Source organism: Phaseolus vulgaris, chromosome 7 (assembly GCF_000499845.2).
Source record: "Phaseolus vulgaris cultivar G19833 chromosome 7, P. vulgaris v2.0, whole genome shotgun sequence".
Taxonomy (NCBI): domain Eukaryota; kingdom Viridiplantae; phylum Streptophyta; class Magnoliopsida; order Fabales; family Fabaceae; genus Phaseolus; species Phaseolus vulgaris.
Genome location: NC_023753.2, coordinates 26,295,305 through 26,316,489, shown reverse-complemented (window position 1 = coordinate 26,316,489; position 21,185 = coordinate 26,295,305). Strand labels below are relative to the sequence as shown.

The 21,185-nt window shown below is 31.7% G+C and overlaps 2 protein-coding genes across 3 annotated transcripts; one reads left to right on the top strand and one right to left on the bottom strand.

The window, feature by feature from the left end:
* The first annotated feature begins 9,695 nt into the window (after nucleotides 1-9,695).
* Nucleotides 9,696-14,304, top strand: LOC137828981 (tetraspanin-18-like). The gene is made up of 6 exons (XM_068635770.1): nucleotides 9,696-10,199; nucleotides 10,490-10,589; nucleotides 10,904-10,984; nucleotides 11,087-11,191; nucleotides 13,070-13,273; nucleotides 14,065-14,304. Exons 1-6 carry the CDS (start codon nucleotides 10,000-10,002, stop codon nucleotides 14,104-14,106), a joined length of 732 nt encoding a protein of 243 aa, XP_068491871.1. The 5' UTR covers nucleotides 9,696-9,999; the 3' UTR covers nucleotides 14,107-14,304.
* Nucleotides 14,305-16,301: 1,997 nt separating this feature from the next.
* LOC137828979 (uncharacterized) lies at nucleotides 16,302-21,000 on the bottom strand. Of its 2 annotated transcripts, none has more exons than XM_068635767.1 (4): nucleotides 20,353-21,000; nucleotides 18,246-20,117; nucleotides 17,421-17,577; nucleotides 16,302-17,169 (listed from the first exon to the last, which is right to left on the bottom strand). In XM_068635767.1, exons 2-4 carry the CDS (start codon nucleotides 20,028-20,030, stop codon nucleotides 16,448-16,450), a joined length of 2,664 nt encoding a protein of 887 aa, XP_068491868.1. In that variant the 5' UTR covers nucleotides 20,031-20,117; nucleotides 20,353-21,000; the 3' UTR covers nucleotides 16,302-16,447. The 2 variants fall into 2 exon arrangements, with proteins under 2 accessions (XP_068491868.1, XP_068491869.1); XM_068635768.1 differs by having other exon boundaries at nucleotides 20,239-20,362.
* Between the last annotated feature and the right edge of the window lie 185 nt (nucleotides 21,001-21,185).

The following is a 21,185-nucleotide window of genomic DNA, read 5'->3' as shown; positions in this document are numbered from 1 at the left end:
GATTTTGATGTTTTCCTTGACCAAGAGCTTGGTTCGTGATGGTGATTTACAAGGCATTGGGTCCATGAATATCAACACAAGCAACGGTCATATGTGCCATGTTTATATAAAGTGTGAAAAGCAAAGAAGAAGGTTGGATATTTTTTGTGTGAATGACGTTGTTTATAAACATTCTTCTCAACAAAGTTCTTCCTTCTTAAGTCCAGGTTCTTGTGCCTCCATTCCAGTTTAGATATACTTGTTTTCAGTCCAGGTTTGGGCACACTCATTTGTGTTCTACATTGCCTTGTATTGTATTGGCAGTAGAGTTGTTTTGTTTCGTTCTTTGTATTTTTTTTATTATTTAATTCATAAAAAAATGTATGTTGTGCTTGTGCATCGGTGGTTTTAATATGCATTTGTGCTTTCTTTGTAGGTTGTGGTGTGTTTTAGTACTACAAAGTTTTATTAATTGTAGGTGGGGTTTAGGGACTGTGGTTGTTGGGTGCTAATCTTCTTCTTTCAGGTTAGTCCTTAATCTTTTTGAGCTTTCAAGTTTGTTGGATTTGTTTAAACATGGAGAAATAAAAGTTAAATTTGTTTGTTTAACTTGTATGGATGTAAAATAATCAAATGTTTAATTGAATTGTAGTATTAATGGTTTGTTTATGTTATATTCAGGTTTTTGTTAGTTAATATATATTTTTAATGTTATATTCAATTTTATGTTAGTTAATATATCTGTTTAATGTTATATATTCAATTTTGTGTTAGTCAATAAGGCACTGAAGGTGTATTTAAATCATTTGTGGTATGCAATTTTTTTAAATAAATATATAGTTTATTTGAATTGATTTTTCCTATTTTTCCGCAATTTTAAAATCTAAATTTTCAAAAAATCAACAATTTTTGTTCCATCCTCAATTTGTATTTTTCCCTTTTTCTAATATTTTAATTAATTAAATTATTTCTTAATGGTATCTTAAATGCCTTTGTTACGTTTAAAGTTCAACTAGATCAAAATAAAAGATAAAATGTGTAAAAAAGGAGACTTTCGCATGTATGTTATTTATTTTAAATAAATTATATGTACTTAAAAAAGTTACCTCCTTATAAAATTAGTTCTAATAAAAAATTATTTGTGGTCTAAAACAAATTGTCGACTATTCCGTTAATTATAAAACTAGTAAAGAAATCATTAATTGATATAAAACTTTATTATACATTAACAAAAATTATATGTTTAATTATTGCTTATTTCAATTAATATTCGGTTGATATAATTTACATGAGAATATGATTCTAAATTTTACACTTTTATAGTAACAATAATAATAATCAAATAATGGAAAATGTTTAACAAATTATAATTTAAAAATGGGGAGATATTTTTGTCTTTAAGAATGTCTTCATAAGATTTGTTATTCTTTTAAAGAGACGGCATTTTTTCAAGAAATTAGTTACCTCTTCGAAAAGGTGATGTCCTTAATTAATAAAAACTAAGGGAAAAAGTCTTTACCCACTTGAAATATTTTTGTAAATTATGTACTGTATGTTATTTCTGTTTATGATCTATTTTAAAAAATAATTGAAACAACTTTAAGGTATTTATTATGAGAAAAATAATTAATTACATTATATTGTTTTTTGGGTTGTAGAAAATACAATTTTATTGTAATTAGTAAAATAAATAATATTATTTATTTTAATAAATAAAATTAATTCACATTTTTTTTATATTTATTGTGTAATCTCTTACATAATAGTAACCCTAACCATAATACTAACATTATCCATTGATCTAATAGTAGAAGTCTAACCCTAACTCTAAAATTGTGAATAGTATGGTAACTCAAGAATGACTAATGTGTAAGATTTGTAATCTTATATACAACCATTTGAATAAAATTTTCTTACATGACTGTTTATTATGGAGGTCAACATTATTGGGATGGATAACGACAACAATTCGCCGCCACATTTTTAGGATGACAAGAATGAAAATTTTGAAGAAACAATTGCAATTTATAACGATATTGCGAGTGCGAACATGAAATTAATTTCACAACTATAAGAACAAATACAAAAGAACACAAAAGTTGCATCAATGATGATCCTTTGCATTGTTGCTTTTGGATATTTGTTGCGTATGTTAAGTGATACAACAGACTCTATTACCGAGTTTGAACCACGAAAAGAGCGACGCAGACAAGAGCTGATGGAGTACTTGGTGCACACTAAACGTTCTCATGACATTATTCGCATGGGACCACAAGCATTCATTCAATTATGTCAATGAATTAGGCAAACCGAATTTGTTCAGGATGCATATCGATCAACCGTGGAAGAACAACTTGCTAAATTTCTCCACATTATTGGACATAATGTAAAGAATCGGAGTGTTTCCTTCTTCTTTCATCGGTATGGAGAAATAGTTTCCCATCACTTTTATAACATATTGAATGCGAATTCGGTGTTGGAGGGAGAATTCTTAAATCAACTAGATGACAGTGTTATGCAACCTCAGATCTTACACAACAATCGATTATATTCGTATTTTAAGGTTCATTTATGACAAATTTCAATTATATTTCTCGGAATGTTTGTTCTTAATTGTTTTTTTAAATATAATTTTTTTCCCATTAGGATTGTTTAGGTGTCATAGATGACACTCATGTATGCGTGAAGGTCCCACATGGTGATGCACTGCGTTTTTTAGGAAGAAAAGATTGACCAACTCAAAACATTTTCGCAGCGTGTGATTTTGACATGAAATTCACATACGTTTTGGCCGGGTGGGAAGGAACAACCTCGGGTTCAAGAATACTAAAATATGCATTGATACAAGAGGATCCTCTTATGGTATTTGGGTATGTATAACAATTTTTATTGAAGACATTTCAGGACTAATTATGGTTTGCACAATGTTTGTAGGGAAATACTATCTTGACGATCCAGGTTTTATGTTAAAAGGACAAATATTAACACCTTATCAAGGGTTTAAATACCATTTGAAAGAGTACTCTTGAAGAGGTCCACAAAAGGTTCGAGAGTTGTTTAATCATCGACATTCGTGTTGTGAAATGTAGTTGTTTTCAGTGTTTTGAAAAAGTGTTTCCCAATTATAGCTAGTGGGACCGAGCCACATTACTCTTTGAACATTATGACAAAATATAGTTTGTGTTTGTTGTATTATCCATAACTTTCTCCACGTGGTGGACAACGAAGATTCTTTCATTGAAGAAGTTGATCGTGAATTGCTAGAACAAGATTTACAAGTTTCAGCTGCTCAACCTCGTGGGGATGATTATAGAATATGTTCACAATTAATTTGGCAATATTATGTAAACGATTAATTTTATGCAATAAATTGTATTTTGAAATTTTCTTACTCTATTTGGCCCTAACTTTCATTACAATTTTTAGATGGATCGCAGTAAAAATGTTGGTCCAGTTTCATTAGGCAATTTGAGAAAGTTTACTAAGTGGACCGCGAATATGGATTTAGCACTTTTAAGTGCAATGGTGGAAGAGGCACGACGAGGTTCAAGAGTTTATGGTAGTTTGACCACACAAGGCTATAACAACATTGTTATGGCATTACACGAGGTTTGACTACCTACCATAACAAAAAATCATGTAAAAATTTGTCAAAAAAGTTTGAAGGACACACAATTTATTTTCTAGTCTTAGTGGTTTTGCATGGAACCAGAGCAGTAAACAATTTGAGGCAGAGGATGAAGTCTGGGATAGATTGATTTAGGTACCATAATTAATAATGTTGACAACATTTCTTTAAACCCTAAACAAAGGACAATTACTAATATTTTTACTAACATTATTGGTTATAGGTAAAGTCTTTTGTCGGTAAATGGCGTGTCAATTCCATCCATAATTATGACTTTATGGAAGAGTTGTGGTCGAATGACAAAGCCACCGTAAATGCATGGAGGACACATCAACATGCAACCACACATAGCCCAACAAAAAAGATACGTGTGAATCTAAGTGATAATATCATAAATTACATACTAGAGCCGCCAGAGTTTGATGCTCCTGATGAGGATCTTCCCCGCTCACCTGAACCACATGTCGAATCAACTAATAGTCCAAGCAATACTCAATCTACGCCCTCTTAGGAAACGGGAAACGGGTGGGACCTCCTCAACAAAGGGATCAAAGAGAAAAACACCCATGGTGGATGTCATTGAAAATCAAATTTCCATGTTAAACAATAACCTTGAGGTTTTTGGGTCCTACTTGAAGCATGGTAATGAAGTGGCCACTAATTTGGTTGACGTTGCTCGTATACAAGCGACCACAACACAAGATGTAGCTACAAACATAAGATGACGCACCGACTATTATAGTGAGCATGTACACCATCAACGTTGCATAACGTCCTACCAGTACTCTAAGTCTGATATTTGGTCTTCGTTGGTTGACATAAACATTAGTGATGAAAATCTCTTGGACCAATGCTACGATTTCTTGTGGGAAAACCCAACTAGGGTTAAACAACTATTTGGATTACCTGCTCAACGAAGAATCACAAAGTTGTTTAATATGATGACTTAGCGTAATTGAATGGTGTTTAAGTTGTATTTTAAGGTTGCATTTCATTTTAGTTTGGTTGTGTTATTTATTTGAGTCTTTAAATCATTTTGTTGTTGATCGAACTCTGTTGTTTTGATTGTGTGGTTTAGTGAACTCTGTTGTTTATCATTGTGTTGTTTATCGAAGTTTGTTGTTTAATTGTGTTATTTTTCAAAGTTTTTAAATCATTGTGTTGTTTATCAAAATATTTAAATAATTCACATTTTTCTTCTATTTACTCGTATTTAAATTTTATTAATTTGGTCACCATGCTATAAAATTGTTTATAATAAATTATAACTTTATAATCCATGACATCCTCATCCACAAATAGACAAAAAATCCATAAGTATAAAACTCCAACACATAATTTTTATTTTTCTTTTCATATATTTTTCACGTATTTTTACATTATTTATTGATAAAAACTACACTTCATTACAAATATTAGTTATTAAATAAATTTAACTAACACAAATATTTAATAAAATAAAATAATAATAATTAATTATTGAACTATTATTTATAAAATAAAATATAATAATAAGATAAATAGTTGATTGAATATAATAAATATTAACATATTTTACTTTTTAGTATAATAAGAAAATTATAATAATTTTAATTTTATTTGTTTTTGATTAAATTTCGTTAACCGTTAATATAATGAACATATATTTTATTCATCTGTCTAAAAATTACCCAACTTAGACCTACAGAATATTTGGCGTGACTAATCCATAGGTAATTTTGTTATTATCTTCAAATTTTGGCAGTTACTTATAGATTTTAGATGTGCCTAAATTTAATTTGTAGTGTATTTACCATTTGCCAAACGAAATATCAACAATATGTTAAACCTGCAGAATAAATTTTAAGAGAAAATCTATATCTCTATATAAATTTTTACCTATAAATCTATACCTATATATAAAGGAGATTTCCTATTATAACCGTTTTTTGGTATACATAATTTTTTTTCGATTCTACCCTTATTTAATATATTTTATTTTATTAATACAATGAAGTATTTTGTCATAATTTATAATTTTTTAAATTAATATTAATGTACAATTTTTATATGACTCCCCGCTCTTCTTTTATAATTCTTTATTTTAAGCTAACAACAGGAAGAAATATAGAGCATATTTTCACACGTTTCCACACAAAATCTCACGTATCAAAATAAAATAACCTTCATTTCCAATCACTCTCTTCATTCCACTTCAAACAACTATATTCTCTGGTAAAACCCCTATTTTTTTTGTATCTACCATCAAGTCAATCTCAACCTTAATGTGAACATCATCACACTCTGCGATTCCAAAACTATTAATGGAAGAAGAGAAAAAACTTCAAGAAGAAAAAAAACAACTTGAAGAAGAAAAAAGACTCAAACTGGAGAAGAAAAAAAAAAGGTTGTTTAATCAATTCATCATTTTTTTTTACGTGTTATTTTTTGCTTTTCAATTTCGACTCATCCAAAATTATTTTTATATGTATGTTAAATTTCTATCATTGTAAAATTTGAGTAAAAGAAAAAAATACGAATATACAAACACTGCCTGTGTTCCACTAGCATTGATAAAAATTATTAATAACTTTGTTAATGACTTGACCGCACTTGATGTATCAACAAACAAATTATTAAAGTAAAAACACTTTTATTTTAAAGTAGCATATTAATTATATGGAGCAATGTACCTTATTTGGATATGTAAATAAATTTTATGCATTCTTATGTAAAAGTAATCAAATATTGTTGTCAATTTTTCAAAGTCGAATGTTTATATTGAGTTTCAATAAAAATTTCATCAACTCAATTTTATATAATAAGTGTATTATATTTTTAAAAAAATGATTGTGTGTTGCTAAAGTAGAGATACGGTAGATATATACACTAAGAAAATAGAAACATCTCACTAGTTCTAATCAACTCCAACTCTTTTAGTGGTTTATGTGCTTACCTACCTAGTATGGTCATAAACAAAATGTGAGATAATTATTTTAAAAATATATCAACCACATCACACTCTCATAAAACACAAATAAAAATTACAATTAAATCACTCATATTCAAGAATACAAAATTTTCAATTGCATCTCGATGAAATAACATAATTTGTCTCATTCGACGCCTTCAAAAAGATTTACATAAGTATGTTCCAATAAAAACTAACACATAACTCGTTGGAAACACTATTAATAAAAAATACCTCAATTTCTTATGTGAGAGTGATTCCTTTGCATATGTTATAACAGCCTTGATACAAGAACTTCTTTCAGCTTTCTAACCAATTAATGTTTGTTTATATGATAAAATCATTAATGAAATGTTGAATATCTCATTTCGTAATGAGTTTAACACTAAGTGATGCATGTAATGATGACTCACCGCTTAGACATTACTTAAGCAATAATCCATTGGTTGAATGATATTAATATAAAAAATAATCTCACAAAAAATCATATAACATTTCCCTTACAACTACTACAAACCACCAAAATTCTGCATATACAATAATCTATATAACCATCAATAATACCTCACATTCACATACTTACTTTTTCAATAATCATATACCAATGTGTACAATTTATTTATCATACATATAATGTACTTATATTACCAACACATTCTTCTCTCATCTAATTAATATCTTACTGCATAGAGTATAATTAACTCTCCCTAAGTGAGATTAATACTCCTACTAGAAACATTTTTTATATACATAAAAAATCTAATCAAGCCTTTGGTATCAAAGTTGCAAACCTTACATCAAACCTTACACATAAAACATCTATTTTTAACCAATAACTTAAAGAAAAAAAATAAAAAAAATAAAATCTTTAGTAGAGATTCAATTAGATCAATAAATTATTCAGCTTATCTTAATCTTCACCTTATTATCTCCTTGATGTTTTATTTTATCATCATAATAACACTGTAGTATCTTTATATTTCATAAATAGTTTAAATGGAATAAGATTTAAAGAGATGAGATTTTTAATAAAATAAAAAATAATTATTTATAAAATTTCTATATTTTATCTATTCATATCTTATCTATACTAAATTCTAAATAAATCTATTTTAATAACTCTAATTACAACTCTCACAACATTTTAACATTTTAATAATTTTTTTTTTATCAAAACCGTTGTGTCAACTCTTATGTTTATTTTTTATAACTATTTTTAAAAATCGTACACACACAATGCCTGTAATTATACTACTATATATTAATTTCTTTTTATTTATTTTTTTTATAAAAAAGTTTTAATAAAATAATCACTTATTTAGAAAATATAAATACTTTTTTAGAAGTAACTTTCTCCTCACTTTTTTTTGAAAACCACAAAGATGTGATTAAGACTGACATAATTTTAAAAGTATTTTTATACTTGAAGCATGTAAAACTTGTTTTTGACTCTTGTATGCAATCTACCAACACTTAGTTTTTTAGGTTTGTCAAACAAACAAGATTTAACAAATATTTAACAGATCCTGTTTAGCATGTTCATAGATGATTAAATTTGTTTAGTTCCTCAATTCCAAGCTCAATGGTAATTGTATTACGTACCAAATCTGTGTTCCTTATTTATGAAGGAATCGTGCTATGCGGTAAATGCACGCCTCCTATGAAATTCAAACACGTTTAACTCCTACTTAATAAATTATTGCCATTCTTTTGTTTTGTTGCACATTCAAAACTTTTGTTCTAACTTAAAACACAAATGTACTCTTATTTTTCACTTCCATCACACTTTCATCTAAACTACCCAACATCTCTCATTACACTTTTTCTTAGAATAGTTAATAGCACATGTTTTCGGGGTCCTTTTTCTCAATAATTCTAGGGTCCTTTTTCTCAATAATTCTGATTGGTCATCACAGTTTTATTTAAGTTTAACAATCTTATAAATTTATATTTTAATTAAATTTTAATTATTTTTTTCTATTGTGATTAAAATACCTTTTATTTCCGTGTAAGTACCCTATCATTTTGAATATATAATCAATGGAATGATGTGACCATTATTTATGTCTAATTAATTAACTTTTTTTTTCTAATTTTCTTCAATTCATCTGTCAGGTGGAGATCTCAGATTAACTAGAGATTAGAGCATTTCATAGTATATAAGTGAATGCAAATTTCACCTATAAGTCGGTTTTATGAGGTTGAGTTAGATTTAAAGTCTACTTTTTAATATGGTATCAAAGTCATTCTCGAGCCTATTCTAGCGAGAGTTTGTTAGATTTATCAGGTTACTCCCTATCAGACTGTTATCGAACCACCCATAATATGTTGTCCCACGCACGAGCGATCACTCTCGACGTGAGGATGCTATGTTGGAGATTGTGGGATGCAAATATCACCTTATAAGCCAATTTTATGAGGTTGAGTTAAAGTTAAAGTTTACTTCATAACATATTATCAGAACATTTTCAATATTTTGTCATCGTCCTCGTAACTATCATGTTCTTAAATTATTAAAATACTTTTAATTTATCATATGATATAAAAATTTTATTTTCTTTCATCTTTACTTCCTAATTTATCTTTAGGACACACATTGGTTATTTGTATTATTTTTTATAATTATTTAATGATTGTTATTTAACATTCTAATTTTGAAATTTATATAATTATAATTTTTTTTTTATATTTGATATTGAAGAAAATAAAATATGTATTTTTAAAATTAAATCTTTGATAATATTTTTTTTTAATTGTTGTGATTTTTTTAAAATAATTTAATTCATATTTAAAACCAGATGAGTATAAATATATCATTTAAATGAGATGAGGATGATAAAAAATTTCATGACTTTGTCCATCCTATTTTATTGCCACCCATAGCTCTTGAAAAAAAGAGTAAGTTGACCAAAACAAATTAAAAAGAAGATGAATGAGTTGATGTAAACAAAAAATAAATAAAAATAAGAACAAGAGTAACACTACTTTGTTTAGGGCAAAAATCAATCAAATGAAAAATATACTCAAACAAAATATAAACAATTTAAATACTAAATAAAAGAGAAAACTTGTAATGAAAAATTAATTAAAAGTATCTAAATTTACAAGATGTAAACATAAAAAACTTAGATTTTAGAAAAAACTTCTACACATCTATGAGAAAAAGATGTACGAAGAGGGGCATGGTATTGTATTTGGGTTTGAAAATTTGAGAAATAAATAAATAAAATTTATAAAAGTCCATCTTTTATTATTTATTTATATATATATTATTTATAGATAAAAAATAAAAAGTGAGAGAAAAGAGTAGGAAATAGTGGAAGGCAAAGTGTGGAGGAGGAGATCTGAGACTGTGGTGTGGTCGTCGGAATTCCCGATAAAGAAATTCAGTGAAAATCTTGAAATCAGCTTACGCAGGGAAAGAAGGAACCCTAAGAATACGATGCGTCTCAATATCTGTCACGTTTCGCTCGCTTTCGTTCTCAAATTCCTCAATTTCCTTCAATCCTTCGTTGCCATTTCCATTTTGCTCTATTCCATATGGATGTTCAACGAATGGGAGCATCGTCTTCCTCCTCCTCCTCTCCCTCACGCTTTTGATTTCTATCTCAAGCTCAATTTCATCGTTCTACCCGCTCCATGGTACCACTATTCTTCTTCATTCTCACTGTTTCTGCTAATTAATCAACTCCTTCTCATTCGGCTGCTGTCAACTCTATTATTAAATTAAATGCTATCAACTACTCGTGCGTCGGGAATTAATACTTAATACTTCTTAAAGGAAAATTCATCTTTACGTTATTATTTTACTGTTAGTATTTTTTTTTTAAACTATGATGAGATTGCAACAAGTGCGGTGAAATGCTTAGGTTTGGATTTAAACGGTTATTCGCTTCTGTTTCTTTCTAATGCTGAACTTTTTTTTTTTGCAGGTTTATCTACGCTTTCTTGGGAGTGGGAATTTTGGTGTTATGCATTTCTTTCTTGGGTTGCATTGCAGCTGAAATGATTAATGGTTGCTGCTTGTGTTTTGTATCCCACTGATATTTTGAATGTTTATTTAAATATAGAAGGTTCGCAGCTCAAGTTTTTAAATTGCGATCGCATTTTTGGGTCACTGTTTTGTCGTGCTTTTTCATGTTGTGGGAAATTACAGACTAGGTGGCCGAAACCACGGTTGGGAACTGTTTTTAAAAACTTTTTAGCTGAAACTCTATTAAGCTTTATGAGAGTAGAGTAAACTTGTGTTGAATGCTTTGAAGTAGTAGCTTTTACTCTACTTTTTTGATTTTAATTTTTTAAAGTTATTTTTGCTTGTCACTCCTTGACCGTTTGAAAAATGCTAGTACACTCTACTCATCGCGGTGCTTCTTATGCTGGAAGCTTCTCTGGTGGGATTCATTGCACTTGATAGTGATTGGGAAAAGGTTCTTACTTTCTTGTTCCCCTACGTTATTTACGGACATAGTTGCACTAGCTCGCATTTGTGTCCCTCTTTTGAGGCCTATAGTTTATTATTATCTTTGCAGGATATCCCACTTGATCCAACCGGTAAACTTGACGAGCTTCGAATTTTCATCGAAGATAATATAGATATCTGTACTTGGGTTGGCATTACTGTGCTCGTGGTTCAGGTATTTTCTTTACATGTTGCTGTTTTGGTGTTAGTATCTGTTTTTTTTCCTGACCTCTCATTGGTAAATGAATTATAGTCTACTATAGTCCATTTTTTAGAGTTCAAGCTTGTTGATGTTGGTGTTCAACATGCATTATTATATATTTTCTGAAGTTGATGTTTCTTCATGAGCACTTCTAACTTTTGGAATCCTCTATAACTTGTATCATTTAGATGTCTGTCTTCTTTTGTTCAAGCATCTAAATAATTATTCAAGCATCTTAAGTTGTTATTTTTTGTTCATTAACTTCAATTGTATAAGGAATTGGACCGGTATGTTAATTCAGCTCTGACTTAAGGTATCATTCACTCTGTTCACTAGATTCATGGAGTCAGAGGTGTTATTAACTGTGTAGAACACTACACTCTATAGAATGCAGTTACTGTAGCCTCTGGGTAATTTGGTTTCAGTAATTATATGTAACAAAAAGATCATAATAGGAAAGAGAAGTTACGTGTTGAATTTGGTTTTGGAATTTGAATTATTACTATTTTTCCAGACTATATGTTAGTATTATGATCTCCAAACTATTGCTTTGGTTATTACTTTGGTTGCATTCTAAAGTTCTGTTGGTTAATTTTACGTGGTAACCCAACATGTCCTTTGAAATTCTTGAATTACTCCTAATGCATTTATTGTGAAGATTCCAAATAAAGTAATGAATTCCCATCTCCATAACATTCTTATTAAAAGAATCATTGGTAGTATTGGTGAGTATGAGAGGCGGTGATGGAGTTTATGAGTTCTTTCTAAGTAACATTATTAGTTTAGGTACACGTTCTAATCCATCATTTAATTTTCTGAACGATACTAGCATTCACAACAGAACATTAATTGCTTCCTTTATCTCATACCATTATTTGCTTTTTTAAGTTAATACACACATTTTAACAAAATTATTCATTGCACTGAATACCGCGAATTGCTGTTATAGATAACCTTTTTTGGACAAAATAAATCCTTATTAAATGTAGTTGTCAATTTACTTAGGTATTTAGGTGAGGTGAGATACTAGTATAAGAGGGTGTTGTTGAAAAACAATTAATGTTTTCTTAGGTTTTAAAATGACAAATAATTTCAGACATTAAAAAACTCTTATATGACAGAGGGAGTTATAAACAAAATAATTGTGTTATTATTTTATTTCAATTATTTATATTTTTAACTAAGCAACTGCAATTTACAAACAAAATAAACATGATTTGTTGCTATGATGATCATTTTACCCTAAATAACAAATACTAGTTATTTAAAAAAGAGAGTAATAAAGCATCCAATGAACCATCTTAGTGATCTTCCTTACATGCTCGAGGTATAGGTAAATGGGCTATTAATATGTGCTGATTCTTATACCTACAAAATTTGTTTAACTTTACCTCTTGTTGTCTCTTCCTTCATTTGAGAGGCTGTTGTTTGTGCTTTGCAGTCTGTACACACATTAGTTGGGCTTGAGACAGTAGCTTCTTTTTTTATTGTAGATTTTAATGCTCAGTTGACAGATACTGCAAGTATCGGAGGCAGAGCCTGGTATAAATATGCTGGTCTTTTTACTTCATTAAGGTTGAAACAGGAAAACAGGACAAAATTCTACCCCAAACTGTGTCTAGAATATTTCATGTCTGTGACTTGCATGTTATAAAGACAACCTAGGATTTGTATAATCATTGGTTTTAAATTTCCAGCATTTTTCTTGTATCCTCATGAAAATAGTATCAATAAAAAATCTAACAAACCATATAACAACCATGCTGGATAAATGTAAAGCATTTTCTGGATTTTCTTTTATTCCATTCCTCCTCTAGTGCTTTTGCTCATTTTTCTTGTTGCCAACCTCAGGCACTGTCTCTACTACTGGCATTAATTCTGCGAGCCACAGTTTCTACCAGGGAGGCTGATTTTGATTTTGAGAATGAAGGTGATGCTAGGCGTAGAAGTTGGGAACCCCTACTAAATCCTCAATCTGGCCAACCATCTGGGTCTGGCAAAGGTGATAATAGAGGAAATCACTCTGATATTTGGAGCTCACGGATGAGAGAAAAGGTATGCTGGTCTTGAAGTCTTAACCGTAATTTCTTTGATAACCTTTGAGGGAATTGAGTCTTTGAATGATAGGAAAAATAATGTGATTTTGTAAGAGTTTGTCAAAAAAGAGGTTGAGCTTTTGTTATCAACTATCAACTATCAACTATCAACTATTAACTATCAACTAAAAGTTCCATTTTTATTTTCTGTTTGTATTTTTTCCATTTGTACATATTATTTGTGACATGTTCTTTAATTTCGATATTAGCTTATAGTAATTTGGTTTTAGATTTATAGTTTTATTATTCTATTATTCTATTTTGCTTGGATGCTAAATTCTGGTGTGTCATAGTTAGGCACGTAGTCATGATACCTGCTTAGAAAAATTACGTTTTCAGTATAGTCTATTATCATTGCCTTAAACTATTTTAAACTACACTGTTTGAAACCGAAAGGTTATGTAAATGTCTTGCACAGATCACTAAATTTTCCTTTTTTATTTTGGTTTGGGTTTAGAATCTTGAGGCCTTTGTGTTAATTACAAGAGCTCAATATCAACGGTTTCTTCATTTTAAGCATGTGGTTCTCAGGATAAAGTTCGATAAATTTATGGTTTTCCAAATTGTTTTTGAGACTTTCAAAGTGCTTATATGTCGATCATTTAGTACAGTCTCTTTTCTTCTCTCCTTCCTATTTAGTTTGATACATAGCTGTGTCTGCTATTCATGTAAACAGATTACCGTTGTGCAGGCCTGTTATATAAGTCTTTTAACATTAGTAATGTAGGAATTGCTATTTCATGTTTGCAGTACGGATTGACCCATGGAGATAAGAGCAGCCACCAACCATGAATTTCAGGCAATGACCGCTACTAGCCATCAAGCAATTCAATGATGTGTTGACATTTGCGTACATACATGTATATCTTTGTTTCTAATGTTTTACTTTATGTGTTGTAAAACCAAACCAGGTATTGATTGAAGTTTAAGAGTCTTGTACTTAAATAGCGTAGCATAAGAGAAAAATTAATAACAAAGTTACATAACAAAGGACCCGATGAAGTACCTTCCTCAAGGCTCTACTGATAGTCCAGTCTGCATGACAGAAAATTAATTGACATTGCTCAACGGCTAAGCATACAGCTATATATACGTAGGATATGGGGTACGTGAAACATACGTCTCGCATGTGTCGGCATTCATTTTTTTTTTATAAAAAAAGATCATACTTTTGTATAAAATTTGAAAAAGCATAATTGGTGGGTTAAAATATTACAGTGTGGAAAGCGAGTATCTTTGAGAACATACTCATCAAGTGAAATCCGAGGGCAAGTTTTCAGTATGTTATGGTACTTATCGCTTGATCGAACACTTAGATATTTTTTTCTCTCTTAGTTTTATTTTGGAAGTTAATTATAGAATTGGCAAAATGTTAGTTGTTTAGGTATATGATGATTTTAATAAAAGGGGTATAAATTTTCAGTGTGAAGATTTCAGTGAACCGGGGGCAGTTTGAATTTTTACAGATGACAAATGGTGGTTACATGTTTCTGGATAGTAAAATGTTTTGCCATTACTATTATAGCACTTGATTTTTACTAATTTTGTTATTAAATAGTTTTTATTTATTTATTTATTAATTTCCAGACACGAGGAGTGTAGCTAATATTATATTCCTCACTTGTTTGTATTAGAAATTATGCATGTGACCGTTTCTGACTACTGCAGGACGATGTTGGGTTTTGGATTGGGTGAAATCGTATGTTATTTTGGCTGAATCAACCATCACAACCTTTGTTGAATATGTTCCTGGAGAGAACTGCAGATTTTATTTATTTTAAAAAAAGGAAGAATACACAAAAGCATGCACTTCTACTCTACATAGTACGTATCGCAACACTCTTTTTCTCCTCTGTTTCTGTTTTTATAGAAAAATGACAAGTGATGAGAAATTGTACCCTCCCAAACTGGAGTTACTGATCTATTCTTAATAATTTTGGACACTTGCCTCGTGGAATGTGGTCCACGGTGCTGTCACGGGAATTGAGTAGTGATTCAATTTTGAAGTTGTAGATACCATACTTTGTTTTCTAGTTTGGTTAGAAATTTCACATCGAATGGTCATTGGGGAATATTCTCAACCTTTTATCCATTTGGAAAAAAAATGTGTCTTTGTCCCCTTGTTCTACTTTATGGCTTCAGCACTATCACATTGCAAATATTTGTACCTCTTATGGCTCTTGAGTCATAATGTAAGAATCTTTCCACGATTTACGTAGACAAATAAACCCATTTGGCCACATCTTTTCGGTAGATGAAAAATTTAGGAGGGAATGATGATCCAGTCCAGAGAGGAAAATTTTCTGAGCTCAGAGTAACAAAAGGTTACAATGACCCCCTCTATCTTTGGAAATGATTATTTTAAAGGTTTTTTTTTTATCGATTATGGCTGAGTTTGCACTTGCTTCATCGCTTAAAAAAATTGTAATAATTTTATCCATAACAGAAACTTTTGCAAGCATCTGAAGAGTTTATTTCTTGGACCGCAGACTTAGTCGACACTCCATGTGTGGTAAGAGAATCTGAGTCGTGGCTGAAAAAAAAAAGAGTGAACATGTTATTCTGAATTAAACTAGTTAAAATTCTCTTTATCTTCTACCCCTAAGAGGATTGCATGAACTGGTTTAGAGAAGGGAAATATAATATGCTCTGATCAATGTTTTATTTAATAGTTCTTTATAAGAAGTCATCATGTGCTGTGACTTGTGATTCAAATTAATCCACGCTCAACATGGTTTAATGGGAGCCATCAACATTTTATTAAAGGACTACAGACTGTGATTTCGATGGATGCATCATGCATGAATTGTACCAACTGTACCGATGATACTGTTACAGCATCACAGTTATGGCTAAACTAGTACCAACACACAGATAGTGACTTGTGAGTTGAGTCAATATTATATATTCATATTCTTTGTAACTAGTGTAGTTCTTCACATTCTCTGTTTAGGTAATTAAGCAATTAAATTTCCAAGTCATCAATGTCAAATAACTACAACTTTTTATTGGTACCATAAAATTTAATAAATTAGGTAAGTAGGGCAGTGTGAATAATCGAATGCAATGATAATAAACTTACAATAATATTTATTTAATTTGAAAATTAAAAGCAGAAAGGGTGAAGAGGGACTCAGGCCCTGCCTGTAAAATCAACCACTGCATTCTCCAAAAGCTCTTGAATCAAGTCTCCTTCTATCTCCTTTCCCAAAATGTCTATCTCCAATTCCATAAGTTCAACCCACCCTATCTGCACAATTTCTTTTCTGACAACATTTTCTACCACCAGGCTGTTGCTGTCCTGCTCACACCTCACCCCACTTGCCATTAATTCCTTTATTTTGGCCACAATGTGGTCCACCAACAAGGGAGATGCCGATGCACGCTCTTGGAGTAGGACCCTGCAGTGGCTCCCACTGCCCTTCAAACACTTTCCTGACCCATGACCAACAAGTTCCAATAGTTCAGCATTAATATAATCAAAGAGAAGTTTGTGATCTGATCTCATCTTCCTTCTTCTTCTCTCATGCATTGGCTGAGGCTCCTTCTCATTTAGATTGATGTATAATGTGTCCCTCAATGATGGGTCCAATGGGCTTTCAAGGGAATACCATTTGGTGTAAAACGAGTCATACTGCTGCTGGTCATCAAGTCCAGCTGCTGATAGTAGTTTGTGGACCAAGAGAAGCCACTCTTTTTCCTCTACCTTGGAGTCCAAGGAAGGAATCATTAAGCGTTTTAATAGATGGGGGCTCATAACTTCTGCAGAAGAATCATCCCATGATAGGGTCCTAGCTATTGATTCTATAGGAGGTGTTTTGTCAATTAAATTGGACTTCAGTTGCACCTGTGATCCTATACATGTACAACAAGTGACACTCAGGTAATAATAAAAGTATAGTAATTAAGATTAAGATATGGTTTATAACTACTCTTACATTATAAGTCTGAATCCTTATTTAAATGGAAGTATTTTTAAAAGCTATTCTTCAGGTTCAGGTAATGACTAAACAATTAACAATAATTAAGATAATGTCCACATATTTATTCATATCAAACAAGAACTAGAGCTAATAAATAAAGAAGAAAGGCCTAAACATTTTTACCTAGTTGATCGCTCTTCATACAGTCCAAGGTCTCATGGGACACATAATTGTTATCATCTTCAAATGGAGGTTGTAACACTGAGAATGGACTAGGCTGATCTGGGCTTTCGCTTGAATTAATCTTTAGCATCATGGAGCCTGCTACTGTTAATGCAGGCTGTGAAAACAAACAAATAAAGGATTTCATACGTTTATATACAGCATGGTACTAGGATATGTGCATTCAATTTATTGTATTCAATAATCTCATCTAGATGAGAGGTTGTGGTCAAGGCTTACGAAGAATAGTTATTTCCATTGATTATTCACAAGTACCCAAACCTTTTAATGACAAAAATTTCGGTTTTCCATTTCATTTATTCCATCATTCCAACGCATATAATATCAACAATTTAAGAGGACAATTAGTTTCCGTGCACAGAACTTGCGGCCATACTCGTTCAATTCCCTCATCGTGCTGCAACAGCCTAGTGTCTAAAATATCTGGCAGCCTGAGAAATTTCAAGGATCTAATAATTTCATAAGTTGGGAAGAGAAGGCACAAAATTTCCTGTGGATCATAAAAGGGGTACTAGGACTGCTTTTTTGGTGTTAACCCACAAGGCAGTAATAAATAAAGGTTAAAACAATTAGCATTCGAAGTTCCCAAACAGATATCAATGCTAATTGAGCTTATTTGGTGTATATTTCCTTTCTGTACTCTTTTCTTTTCGTTGCACTATATTAACCTAGAAATTCCTCACATGCAAAATACCCATCTCAAAATAAATTTTGCGAATGAAACAAAAAAATTGACAAAATTAGCAGAATAATAGTAGCCATTACCTCTAGTGTAATCATGTCTTCTTGTCTGTTGGAGACTGAATCTGTGGAAGTTTTCTCTGATGATTCACATAGAGCTACAAGAGAAAACTCTTCAAAACTATCCACGTTATCCCTAAGGACTTCAGGTGCATTTGCTGGAAGAACTAATGATTCAGTGACAATAGGAGAAGGTTGGGATGCATCTTTACATTGAGGTGGACTTGGCTTTTCCTTGGTTGATTTCTTATTCTTTGAGAACAAGAGACTGGCTACTTTTTCTTTCAATGATGATCTCCTCTTCGACTTTGTCTGTGCCCTGGAGGCTTGTGATTTGACAGTATTTTGATTACCAACTTGAACTGTGAGCCCAGTTTCAGTGACAGCAGAAATTGCAGGCACAGAATTTGACCTGGGAAGATTTTTAGGAGAGCCCTCAGTGCTTATTTCTGCATTGAAAGAATGACTGCAAGAAACTGATTTTCGGGGTTCTTGGTCCTCTTTAATACTCTCAACCACAGATGCTTCAGATTTCTTCATGTGGGCAAGAGAAAGCATCTCACCCAAGGTAGAGTTTCTCCTCGCATTCATTTGTTCTTGATGACCCTTATTACCTGATGTCATCATAGTCCATCTTTCAGAAAGTCTTTTCTTTGCCTCTCTGCACACTGATGACTCAGGAGAGCAAGACATGCGACCCAAGGACATTGTAGAATAGGGACTGCTACAGCCATTGATGTAATTGCAATCCCATGAAAGCCTTGGCAGCGGTGACATTGACATGGAATCACTGAAATTTGCTGATGCATACTCATGATATGATTTGTTGAACGAACTCTCATCATCAGAATAGCCAGAAGAATAGTGTGGAGTTTTATCCTTTTGATAGCTCCTCAGGCCTCTATGCATTTGCTGTCTGATCTCTTTTGCCACTTTAAAGGATTCTATTACATCGTCATATTCAGGTCCCTGATGGCAAATTCCACTTTTCAGATTTAGTGGTGTTGTTGTTGTTGGAGAAACCCCGTCTTTTTGCTCGGGTGTCCTCCCAGGGCTAGGTTTTAGTAACACAATTCGAGTGGTTCGAACTGGAGATTCATCAACTTTCTGACTATCTGGAGAGTTTCCAGAATTCTTGTTCTCCCATCCAGCTGCTTGATCAACATTTGCTGATTTCTTAATTAGTCTGTTATTCCTTTTCTCCTTTCTGGCTGGTTTGTCATTGTCAACCATCTTCAAAGGTTTAATAAGAGTAATGCGATTTGTATCAGTACGTGGGGTTGAGTAAAATTCATAAACATTTTGAGAATCCAATAACCTCATTAAGAGATCACTGTTGGAGCTTAGAACTTCCAAGGCATCTTTAAATTGTTTAGATTGACGCAGTCTCTCGTCGGTTGACAGAAGTTTTGCTTCTATGAATTTCTGACGAATGAGAGCCATTCTTTTCCCATCAACATCTTCACTCCATCTTCCTCTATCAGGTACCTTGCCACTTGCATGACTTGTTCTCTGAGATTGCTGCCATATTTCATACATATCTTTGTAAGCAACCTGTTCTGTGCTTGGATGAACTTCATGAAACATTTTCCTATCCATAAACCTATCTTCCTGCTGCCAATGCCTGAATGGTAAGCCTACAGGACCATGCATTTGTTGAGAATAATCACTTCTGTATTTTCTTTCCATAGGTAAATTAGGCTCTCCCCTTGGAAGAGTTTCAAGCCCCATTAGTTTTGCTACTACATTTGGTAGGTAGTGCTTGGAGTCTTTTTGTTTGGACATTTCTTTGTCTATGAGCATCTGCATTTTGATGGGTGCTCCACTTACTTTTGTGACTTATCCTCTACTCTATCCCATCACCACCATCTGATTGACTTGTTGAGAGAGGCCAAACTGCAAGACAAATCGCCAGAATATTTGGTGATGTATGGGAATAATATAATAGCAGAGAAACACTTCAATTACAGAAATCTTAAGTGCAATCATTCCACACAACTTGGAAAGAAACAAAAACCTATAGTCAAATTAGAGAAATGTCCATCTAAATCACCAGGAAAGGGAGATATAAGTGTATGTCAAAGAAGCAAAAGGATGGGCAAGGTGCAGAGATGTGGGTTTGATGTCCTACCTCTTACTCTGTCTCTCCTTTGCGTAGTTCTGTACTATATACTCCATCCACTCCCTTTGCAAAACGCTCTCATCAAACTACTATAGATTTAGTTATCTCCTTTAGTACCAATAAATTTTTTACTTCTTCTCAATGTAATTTGAATCACATGATCAAATGTGCAAGTTTGAGGACAAAATCAACCAGTCTAACAAAACAGGCAAGTAGTTACATTTATATAGGCAAATAACTAAGAAATCCCAATGTAATAAAAATCTTTGATTCTTCCAAATCTTAACCAGTTAAAGTTGGTAAGGAAAGGTAAGATAATTATGAAACGTGTCATCACTTGATATATAGAATAAAAATCACTAGAAAAAAATATTTCATATATGGATCAACTTTACAAGGTCAGGTACTTGACTCAATATCAGGGAAACCATTGAGATGTTATCTTAATATTTTTAAAAAAGAGTGATTATGAAATAGATGTATCACACGGAAAGGAGATCATCTTAAAGGGCGTTGCTTTAAAGGAGTAAAATAAGAGGGATATACAAACAATAGAACGGGAGAAAAAGCCATATCTGTTGAGGCCACAGAATTTTCTACATTCTGTTAGGTTGACTTCATAATAATGATTTATTTGATCTCACCTTTAATGCGACAGAGAATACACAAAACTTGGGGATTTATAGGGGAGTGAAAACAAAACTTTTTTTATCATAGGGTAGACTTTAATCTTGGGTAAAAAAAAAACCGAACGGGTCAGATATCGTTTTCTATTTATGAGTGGCGTACAAGTTGCACATGCAGCTGAAAATGACCCTTTTATTAGAATAGCAAACAAAACA

What these genes read in the sequence shown, in the direction of transcription:
- LOC137828981 (XM_068635770.1), top strand. Translation starts at nt 10,000, where the DNA reads ATGCGTCTCAATATCTGTCACGTTTCGCTCGCTTTCGTTCTCAAATTC. An exon ending in ATCGTTCTACCCGCTCCATG is followed by an intron (nt 10,200 to 10,489) that starts GTACCACTATTC and finishes TTTTTTTTGCAG; the next exon opens with GTTTATCTACGCTTTCTTGG. An exon ending in GCTCACGGATGAGAGAAAAG is followed by an intron (nt 13,274 to 14,064) that starts GTATGCTGGTCT and finishes TCATGTTTGCAG; the next exon opens with TACGGATTGACCCATGGAGA.
- LOC137828979 (XM_068635767.1), bottom strand. Translation starts at nt 20,030, where the DNA reads ATGCAGATGCTCATAGACAAAGAAATGTCCAAACAAAAAGACTCCAAG. An exon ending in AAGACATGATTACACTAGAG is followed by an intron (nt 17,578 to 18,245) that starts GTAATGGCTACT and finishes TTGTTTTCACAG; the next exon opens with CCTGCATTAACAGTAGCAGG. An exon ending in TATGAAGAGCGATCAACTAG is followed by an intron (nt 17,170 to 17,420) that starts GTAAAAATGTTT and finishes GTACATGTATAG; the next exon opens with GATCACAGGTGCAACTGAAG.